This window comes from Poeciliopsis prolifica, unplaced genomic scaffold (assembly GCF_027474105.1).
Source record: "Poeciliopsis prolifica strain line A6 unplaced genomic scaffold, Auburn_PproV2 SCAFFOLD013, whole genome shotgun sequence".
Classification (NCBI taxonomy): domain Eukaryota; kingdom Metazoa; phylum Chordata; class Actinopteri; order Cyprinodontiformes; family Poeciliidae; genus Poeciliopsis; species Poeciliopsis prolifica.
The window spans coordinates 11,047,920-11,058,734 of NW_026562388.1; the positions used below are offsets into that span (position 1 = coordinate 11,047,920).

The window sequence follows — 10,815 nt, forward strand, 5'->3', positions numbered from 1 at the left end:
TGTAGCTGTTCACCCTAATTGTCAGAATGTCACCTATAACATTAGGAGGACAGTTTTTTCAGCAGGGACAGGGGAAATCAAACGTTCTGAGTTCAGGACAATCAAAAACAACAAACTTGAAGAGCCACCTTCTAGAGGGAACGCAACTAAAAATCAAAGATCACAACTATAATGAAAATATTCAGATCAAAATGCATTCATTTGTCAGAATGGCGCAGTCAAAATATAAACTTGAATCCATTTGATGATTAGTACGACATTCAGTCGATGTGCAAAGCTGGTTGAGACCTCACCAAAGACTTGCCACTGCAACTGCACCAAAAGTGATTCTACAAGGTATTACCTGGATGCAACGACATCTCACAGTCTGTGTTTTGTATCATGACAAAATGTGAAAAAGCTCAAGGATTGTAAATAATTTTACAATGCTCAGAATATGAAAGTGTCATGTTAAAATGCTCATCCTTCTTTGGAGAGACATCTAAAAGGTACAGCTCAGTCAAAACAACAACTGGTCACACAGTTAAGCCTCCATATTCAAATGCTAAATCAACACAGCTGGCCATCCTAACGTTTGTGTTTATGTCTGTACACTACCTTTCCGACTTGAACTTAAAAATAGCTCAGACACATCCTGCTATGATGCTGAAGGTGCAGACATCGTTCCCCTCTGAAGGACATAACACTGTCTGAAGTTTGGGGGTAGGGAGTGCAGAAGAGGGGGGTAGGGGGGTTGGTAGTTGGGATGTAGGGAGGGAGGAAATGGTGACTACCGTGTGACAAGCTCACAGTTCCTTCCTCCCAGGCCTGAGAAACAGGAAGTGGAGCACATAAGGCATTATTGTGACGGAGAGGAAATGCAAGGTCCTCTAAAATAAGAGCTGCAATCTGGTGGTCAATGACAGCAGCTTGTCCTCCATGGTTCCATGGAGACCTGTAACCCCCACCACCACACACACACACACACACACACACACACACACACCTCCTCCCTAACAACTTAACTGTTGACTGACACAGATAAATAAAGCTTTCCTTCTGTTCAAGAAAGTTTCCATAAATGCATCCATTTTCACAGCTGCTGAATTTTCTACAACTAAAGACAACATTAACTGAATCAGAATTACGATGCATTTAACTTTTAGCTCCCTGCTGGACTAAAACACAGTCTGAGGAATACCACTGTTTGAAACATTTAAGGGGAGCATATGGATGGGCTCCACTCTGCATGTATTTAACAGAAGCTAAGGAGGAGCTGGTTGCTAAGAGAGAGACGCAGGGCTTTAAGATTGGCTGCCTCCCAGTTAATTAAAATCCTACATTATCTTTCATGCTTTCAATTTGAAAGCCTTGGAAAGGGCCCAAGCCTCTGCGTGCAGCAAGATGTGATTATACAACAGAGCCCCCCTTTCACGCTGCAAGATGCAGCAATGCCCTCCTGTTGTGATCATGCCTTGACAGCAATATCGCTGATGACCCAAGAAAAACGGCTATGGAGCGCATCTGTGGAATCTGCGCGGTATCTCAAAGCATCACATTAATTGGATATGATCAGCTTTTGTAGAACGCAGCAGGTGCTTGCCACCTGTGATCAATTACACAAGTTTCCACAAAGAGGAAAGCTGCTGGGACTCAGTACTCAGGCTGTGTCATTTTGTATATGTACAATGAGTATTTACAAAAAGAATCAGCTAGCAAGGTTTTTGCTTAGTGAACACTTATTGTCATTGCAAGCTAAGCTGCAAGTAGTAAAAGACAAAGCTTGGCAGTTTAATCTTCTTTCCAAGGGAAATACTTTTATTTCTTTAGATATCACAAGAAAAGTTGTACTGTAGAACAAACAAATATTTTACTTGATGGCATCAGTTCTGGAAATTTCAGAATCCTATTATTTACTTCAATGACAAGCAGAAGAACACAAAAAAACTACAAAACAACATAAATACTCTACATTTAAAGTGAGCCAGAAAGCTCAAATAAAACATATTTTGGCTCTAAGCTTCTCAGAAAGGCTGACAAGGAACTTTTCCAAAAGAACGTCTGCTACCATCTTGTGGTCACAGAAATTGCACAGCATGAATCAACCAGTGTCCCTAAAGCTTCGGTTGTACAGCCTGACTCTTAATTTCTGAAGGACCGAAAAGATTTAATTAGTGAGGAGACAGACGGGTAAGGTGGAGAAGGATGTTCTCTCAAACCACAAGTGTTTTTGGGAGATTCGCTATCATTGGAGCCAGATTTGATGAGTTTACAGCCATCGGCACCGAAAGCCATCTCCTGCCTTTTCATCCCAACAGCGCCCCCTTCAGGAATCTGAGATTGTGCTTTCTGGAAAAGGAATCCTCTTCCACATGACAGGAAGCTTGGGACAGATGACTGCTCTTTCCTCAACGGCATGCCCCTCCCCATCACATGCACTTGCATCTGATTGCGTTCTTTGTGTAAACTTGTGGTAAGGGAAGTATTTTTATCCACTTTTGGTGATGGATGTGGTGCTGGAGATCCAGCTTCCAAGGAGTCAGGCTGTGTACTGCTGTGGCCATCAGCAGCAGGTGTGGTTTGTGACTCAGGATACGGGTTGAAGCGATCCAGCAGCCCTCGCTCTGTCACAGGGTAGCGATTGCAAGCCCATTCCTGCCTCTCACGGCGCATTTCATCCAGCTTCCTGAACTGCTTAGGCAATTCCAGCACGTTTTCCTGTGAATGCAAATTTACTTAGTAATGTAAAAATATGTGCTATTGACACTATAAATAGATCGATATGAGATTCACCAACAAGAAAGCCACCAATACTTTCTGGTTTTCTAGTTTAACACTCCAGTTTAAACAGCAGATCAGAATTTATTTCTAGAATATCCCTCTGGAGAGATTTTGGACTTTGACTAAAATCTGCCCAAATCCTGTCTTATCCATTTGAGATCTTTTCTTTGCCCAAAAGGAATAGTCAGAGAATAACATGGAGAATGCAATGTTCTGTCTTTGTTAGTTATTGAAATCCTTTTCTAATAAAACGTTTACTTTTTCAGACCCAAACCCCATCAACCCTAACATGGGGCTTGGTGCCTCTTTCCTAATACAGTTTGTCATAATTGAAAGATATATATTTTACAATTTTGTAATATTTAACAAAATCTGCCTCTATGAATATCTGTATCTATGGATAACAAAGACCTTAATATTACGTCAAGTAGCAGCTACCTTTATATATTGCCCCCTATTGCTTTTTGTGCTGCAATAAGTGTAGAGTCATTTTTTTCACATCTGTGTCAGTTTTTGATTCTGAATGACTGACCATAGTGACATGCTCCAGTCCATCGGGTTCATAGAGATTACTGTTGAGATACGAATCCACCAGGATCATGTAGTCGGTCATCAGTGCGTCCAGCAGCACCAGTCTGAGAGGCTTCAGATGGATCACAGATAACGCCATCACCTTCAGGAGCGGTACAGGGCAAGGCCGCTTGTACCACATATCCATTTCTTCCTATTCAATAGATAATAATGCAAACAAATTACTTCTACAATATACAGGCACAGAAGGCACACAATTCTAGTCATTGACTGTTCTGAACTTCATTGATCCTCTTAATACAATAAACTGGTAAATCCATTAAATGCCATACAGAGTAGATTTGTTTCAGATAAAATACCTCCTGCTGCACAACCATATGGTCTGCCGAATCTTTATAGCACTTTAACAAAATAAAATGCAGAACTTCAACTCTAAGCTTCTGAGAACTCAATGTGAGTTACCAACTGGATTGGACCAAGTTCAATTAAGACCTCTGAAAATAAAACAAAGTAATAGGCTACCAAACTTCAAAGTAGTAAATGCAACAAGACATGTGTTGGGTGGTTCATTTTCTGTTTGTAATACCAGGTTCAATTTTAATAGCACAATAAGAGACTAAAATATATTTGCAATGTGGTTTAAATCAGTGGTCCCCAACCCCAGGCCGTGGACCAGTACCAGCCCATGGACCAAGTGAAACCGGGCTGTGCAAGAAATAATTAAATATTTCCGTTTTATGCATTATTTGAGTCTGCAGGATCTTTTATTTTGAGAGTCCTTTAACCGGATTCTCTTGGTTACGTGTTGCACGCCAACATTGAGCCCACAAGCAGCAAAATGAGTAAGAAACAGATCACATGTCTTTGGAAAGTTTTTTTTTTGCTAAGGGGAAAAGGCCCAGAAAAGAGACAGGAGGATGGATTTATCCTGGAAGGTGATTCCCACATTCCAAGCTGCTCTGCATGATATGGTGACTGGCTCGTTAATGAGGCAATGAAGCTTTCAAACTGCTTCGCCATAAGCAACACTTCGGGTGTCATTGTCTCTCATCACTCCCAGATGGGACCGTCTCGTTGCAGAGAAACCAGCTCAGGGCTCCCAGTAGTCGTTATGGCAAGTTGAAATTTTCACAAAAGTAAAATGTTCGTTTTTGTGGCGCATCTGTATCTTATTTTGAAGGTATATGTAACACACCACGTAAACCAATTCAACTCACAAACAACCCGATTCCAGAAGAAAATCCCGTAAAACGGCAATATACCATACGTGAATTTAGAACAATCAAACACAGATGACTATGTAGAAGCAGCAGTGATAGTTTGTGGAGTAATTTTTAAGCGATAAAAGACGTTAACAGTCGCACCATGTCAGCTATTTGGGATTCCCCTCCGTTTTGTGTTATCGCTCCCAGTAAGGAAAAACCCCGCAGGCTGCGATAATCGGGCCAAGACAATGTTGAATATGCCCAATTTTAGATCGGGCATATTCACAGAAAATTGCCAAGTCTTGAGAGGTCCAAGGTAATAAAAAGGTTGGAAACCACTGGTTTAAATGGTTTCCCAATTAGAGAAGATACTGAATAAAATGAGGAGAATGAACATTGTACCTTGGTGAGTTGTGACCTCACATGAAGAGATGAGAGCCTGGAGGAAGGCACATTCAGATGCAGACTTACTACCTCTGGGAGAGTGCTGACTCTGTCAGGAAGGAAACCCCCTGCTCTCGTGGAGAAGCACATGGCGTCTGCCACCTTTAGATAAATTGAAATAGAAAATCAAACAGTATGTTCATCAGAAGGACACACAAGCCAGCCAAAACAAGGACTAAAAAATTAACAGACTTGATGCAAGTCTGTTCATTTTATACCATTGTTATAATCTTTCAAATTTACTACACAGAGTGATATAATTAAAGTGTTTATTCAAAAAATAAAATCCCAAAACATATTTACATTAAGATGTTAAATAGGCTTAGTCAATGTAGTAAGAACTGTGGGTTTACATCAGCTGTGAGGACAATCATTAAAATTTTTTTATAGAACTTAAACACTTAAAATTGATTATCTCCTTACACTGAAATACTGATAAAAGTGAACAATACAATTTTTTTTATTTTTATTTTATTCACATGCACTTACCTGTGTGTCAAATACATTGGTTAGTTTCACCCCGAACTGAGCTGCCAGATTTCCAGCAATGGCTCTACAGTCATGAATGACCTGAAAACATGTCAAATGAGGACAGATGGCAGGATACGGTTCATCTATGAGTAACTTTGGGTTCTTTTGTTCACATAAAACTCACCTTCAGTATGCGTTTAGTTTCGAGGATCATGGACAGACCATTCTTAAAGGCCAGCGCTCCAAGCAGAAGGATATCAAACAAGTACACCTTGTTTTTAATGGCAATCTAAAGCAATTGTATTTAAAGTATTTGTGAGAAAATGGGAACATAATTTTTTTTTTTTTTTTTTTAAAGAGTTCAGACTTTCTCACCGGCAGCCAACATAATCTTCCATTTTTGAAGAGCTCAACTCCTTCAGCTCCCACACCAATCACATGCTGCTTCTTGATGTGCATCACCTACACCAAAGAGCCTGACATTTAACATTTCTACCGGCACATTGGAAAAAAAACCACTTATGACTTACAATCAAGCATTGTCAGTGCACAAACTCCAATAAACTCCCCAAAATTGCATTGTTGTATTTTGCCATGAGATGTTAGCAGTTAGTAATTTTATTACTTAAGTTAAAAAAATAATAATAAAAAATTCATAATATCCCTTTTCCCCTCTAACCAAGTGAGTCGTCTAGCCAATACAATTTTGCTCAAATCCTCACAGTTCAGCGGCATTAACAAATTGCCCTGAGGAATAAAATGTTCAACTAGCATCTGCTGCCTTCCCCCAGAGCAGGTACCACAAAGAAAATAAGCACGGCGATAATGGCTTCACCTTCCAGTGGTCATAATTTTATGTGTTCAGTGTTTTAAGTACTGAAAAGAAAGTAAGAAAACTTACAGCAGGTCCAAACTTCTCATGGATCTCATCTATCACCACAAAGTTGATGCATCCAGCTTCATCTTCATCATCATCTGGAAATGGGGATCCCCTCAAAAGTGACTAAGCTTAGAGAGTTTGTTTGAATGTGGGATTATTGAAATAAAACAAACTCACCTAATATCATTAACTTTCTGTATGGCTGAAACTTCTCTACATCCAGGTGTTCTTCAGGCACATCCTGAGTAATTTTCCTGGGAGACATTTTTATTTATCCCACCATAAATGTCTACATTACAGACCCCATTTCTTTTATCATCTTAAAGTGTATTTCAATAAATTACCACATCTAGAAAAATTGAATTTAGTGAGTTCTTATTTCAAATTTTTAAAATTATAAGTTGTAGCTAATGAAACTCAAATTTTAGAAATTCTTTTAACGCTAATTGTAAATTTTACATAAGACCAGTAAACACATCATACAAAAAATAGCAAGAGGTTGTTGTTGTTTTTTTTTGTTTTTTTCCCAGTCTCATCTAATAGTCCATTCGTGGGTGGTCATTATTGATTTACCAGTAGAAATAAATCACTGATGATGTAATTTATGATTTTCACTTTATGAACGTAAACAAATAAAGACATGTATTTTCATTTATTCAGTTGCGTCGAGATAGCCTACTCACCTGTCATCGTTTTCTTCGTTGGCGAATTCAACTTGGGATTTAATTATACAAAACAATTAGATGTTTGATGACAGCAAAATGACAACACGTCAGGCTTTCCCGTCATTAACGTCAGTTTTAGAGTACTCACCGTTCAAAATCTCACGTCCAAAGAAGAGTTTAGTTCCAGGATATTTGCATCCATTACCGCCACTCACTGGAACAAACACAACCTCAAAAACGTTAACGTAATGCAGTACTCATCGAGCAAACTGTGAATTGGTGGGGTCGTAAACAGTTGCTGACCGTCTGCCAAAACCAGCGACTTGTTTGGGTTGATGCGAACGACGACGCCAAAGTACGAAGAAGTCTTCAGAGTCAGTTTAATGCGTTTTCCTTTCAGAAATGAGATGAACTGGGTGTCGTCGAGAACCATCTTGAAAGTGCAATTGGGTAATTAGTTGGCCAGAAATGCACAGTTGTTGCTTCCAAAGACCAGCTTCTGAAGCTAACACTTACTTCTCAGGCGTATGCTAATGGTCTAAGCGCGCAGCGGCGCTGAGTGCAAGTTGCGTTCAAAGCGACTCGGAATTCCTATAACCTACAAAACACAAATGAAAAGTAAAATTGATTAGTAAAATTGTAATAATAGTAAAATGATAATTGTGGGAAATTATTTAGGTATATGTTTTACACTTCTTTGAAGAGCCGGAAGTCCCTCAATTCAACATATAAGCAAAGGGTTAAATGTTTTCACATGTGACAATTCATGTAGAAATAAATGAACAAAAATAACTGAAAAAATAAACTCTAGATAATATAATCAAATATATAATATTCTAAAAATGAATCCAGTAAATAAATAGTCAGTGGTAATAATTGTCTCAAATTGTCAATATTTTAGTAAATACATTTAAATAAATAAATAAATAAATAATATTGTGTATCCACCATAAGTTGGTTGCATCATCAGTCCCCTAACAGTAACTGCAGTAACTGTAACACCAAAGATGTACATTTCAGCAACAATGATATTTTCATAATTATGTCAGAAAAGATCAAGGATGTTTTGAAAACATGTTTTATTTTATTTGATTAGCAAGGCCTAAAATAATGTATTAAGTGACTAGTTAACTTTTACAAAGAAGCGAGTGTTGGCACTCGTGTAGCCGTGTATAAATACACGTTTTTTGGGTATAAAGACACGTTTTATTTTTGGTTGTTTTTTTTGTTTGTTTGTTTGTTTGTTTGTTTGTTTTGTTTTTTTCTATTTTATGAACACGACGTACATTCTGGCAAAAAAATAATGGCAGTTCTTGCTGAAAGAGGCAAGAGGTTAAACTTCATTTCCTCCACAAGGGGGCGACGTTATCTCAAGTACTGATCTACTTGCTGTCAGTCCAAGGTCTCTGATTCGCGCTATTCACAAATAATGCGAATTTCAGTTTTGCATTAAAAAAGTAATTAATTTTTAGTAAATGTGAAGTAATTGCGTGCAAATTTTATCAACGTCTTGTATCTATATGCAAAATATGTCTATGCACAGAATGCAGAAGATCTAAAATGACACCTTATTCCTGGGTGCACAGTTACTTCCAGATTACAAAAGGTATATAAACAGGCCTTTCACACTGAAAAGCTTGTTACTCAGTTTTCTTTCCTGTCAGCCTGAAGGAAAATCAGCTGAGACTGTGGTTCAAACAAATAATAAGACAGAGTATTGTTCACAGTTCCCTTATGTAATCTTAGGTAATATAGTTCTTCAAGACTTAATATCAGAGAGCAAAAAAAAAAAAACCCAAAACAAACAAAGCAGGAAAAATGAACTCAGTGGCACTTGGATGCAGGTTCAAGGTATCACTCAGAACAGCTGTGACACAGGAACAAGATAGAGACATACAATCTCATCAAAAACAGATGGCTGTAAATATGAGTTCAACTTTCCTGGGGGAAAAAAATATATGAGCTCAGGCTGGTGGTTATCTAAAAACAAAAAGAATGAAGACTTTGGATGAAAGGATGGTGTAGATGTCCAGATCTGTCATCTTTCTGTCACTGAGCAGTTGTTCTCTTTTGTTTGTCACAAAGATAATTATTTCCACGCAAGAGAGCATAATGGCATTCAATGGCAAGTAACATAGGCAGATTAAGGCCATACGTACACCCTGAAACTGGCAAGACACTCAAAAAATTGAGGAAACAAAAGTGAATGTCTAGGTGTTTAAAATAAATGTAATCTTTTTTATGTGGCTTTTGATATTATTCAGTATAGAACATAAATAACTCATAAGGTTAATATGGCCATTGAGTATTTACTTTTGGTTTTGCCCAAATATAAGCAAAAACCAAAAAGCCTAAATGACTGACGGACACTTATTTTGTTTCTAAAAGAAGTTGAATAACATCTCTAGAAAAAAAAACACAAAAAAAAACAACAACACACAACTCATTTATCTCGAATGTGATAAATGTAGCGCACGCTACAGAGGAACTTGCAGCTTTTTTTTTCTTTTATCTTTAAAGGAAGATCCACCCTTTCCTGATGTTGCAACTGAAAAAATATAAAGTTTGGATAAGCCAAAGGAGAGATGACATCACGCAAATTTTCCAGAATAATGTGTTTATATCTGGACTCTCAGACATGGGTGGCATTTTGGTTTCAAAGGTGGGGCCGACACAACTTGTGAAAACACAAGTCCCCCAAAAAGCTTTAGATATTTTTATTTATATTATTTTTTTACACACCCCTACTTGGTTAATAACCAAAGAAAACAGCTGCTTTATTTTTTAACAATTTATTCTCTTTTGCATGCTATGGACTTGATACTGTAAAATATCATCAAAAACTAGTTGTATGTATCTAAATTTAACTTGCTCACTGACAAAATTGGGAATTGGATGGAGTCAGAAAAAAAAAAAAAAAATACTATGCTCTTGAAATTAAGTGAAAATAGTATTTTTTTTATGCTTGAGTTTCTTGTTTGATGTAAGAATTTGGAAGGTTTGTCTTCTGCATAAATGTTGAGAGTTGTACAGGAAACATATTTTTTCTTTGAGGAAGGAGTGTAACAAAACATCCATCCATCTTTACTGGTACATCCACCAGACCAGCTACATCTGGTCTGGTGTTCTGTTTAGCTGAGACTGAGATACCACTGCCAACAACTAAAACTTCTCCCTCTCCTACGATTTACTTTTTTTTTAAACATAGAAAGTACTACTACATCAGTTCTCAGCTCACAGTTTTGTAATGGCAAGGGCTGTTTGCACTGAGCCAGGTTCTGCTGGAGGTTTCTTCCTGTTAATGAGGAGTTTTTTTCTCTCCACAGTCGCCACATGCATGCTCAGAATCTTTCATGTGAAAGTCTGCAATCTGTTGGGTCTCCTTAGATAAAAACTTTTCTGAACTTGAATAATGAACTAAAATCGAACAGGATCATACGTATATATAAATGGATTGAAATTAAGTCTTAAAAAGTGCATTCTGAAACATCTGTTCTGAATCAACTCAATACACACCACACTCGTAAAACAATCTTATTTACAAGAAAAATAATAGAAAACTGAGTCATCTCTTTTTTCATTCACAGCTACGCACCAGTTTGTGTTGTTTCCTTGCGTAAAATCCCAATAAAACTCTTTGAAGTTTGTGTATGACGTGACCCATTGCAAAAAAATCCCAATGAGGCATGGATACTTTTGCAAGTCTGTATAATCAAATGCGCAGCACTCCGGGCTGAACCGCAAAACAATGGAAGTCTATATTTTGTTGGAGCCACCTTCAGCAGTTCGCTTGTTTAAACTTGTTAAGAAGGAAATAAACCTGTTAGAACATGACGGATGACTCAAGGGAAAATAACCA

The 10,815-nt window shown here is 37.8% G+C and overlaps 1 protein-coding gene across 1 annotated transcript; it reads right to left on the reverse strand.

Annotated features, from left to right (window-relative positions):
- Positions 1-1,822: 1,822 nt before the first annotated feature.
- Positions 1,823-10,709, reverse strand: exd1 (exonuclease 3'-5' domain containing 1). The gene is made up of 12 exons (XM_055038528.1): positions 10,552-10,709; positions 7,260-7,554; positions 7,105-7,170; positions 6,975-7,005; positions 6,469-6,545; positions 6,313-6,386; positions 5,787-5,873; positions 5,596-5,700; positions 5,430-5,510; positions 4,899-5,042; positions 3,293-3,484; positions 1,823-2,697 (listed from the first exon to the last, which is right to left on the reverse strand). Exons 2-12 carry the CDS (start codon positions 7,387-7,389, stop codon positions 2,122-2,124), a joined length of 1,563 nt encoding a protein of 520 aa, XP_054894503.1. The 5' UTR covers positions 7,390-7,554; positions 10,552-10,709; the 3' UTR covers positions 1,823-2,121.
- Between the last annotated feature and the right edge of the window lie 106 nt (positions 10,710-10,815).

What these genes read in the sequence shown, in the direction of transcription:
- exd1 (XM_055038528.1), bottom strand. Translation starts at nt 7,389, where the DNA reads ATGGTTCTCGACGACACCCAGTTCATCTCATTTCTGAAAGGAAAACGC. An exon ending in AAACTAAACGCATACTGAAG is followed by an intron (nt 5,511 to 5,595) that starts GTGAGTTTTATG and finishes ACATGTTTTCAG; the next exon opens with GTCATTCATGACTGTAGAGC. An exon ending in TGAGGTCACAACTCACCAAG is followed by an intron (nt 3,485 to 4,898) that starts GTACAATGTTCA and finishes TCTATTGAATAG; the next exon opens with GAAGAAATGGATATGTGGTA.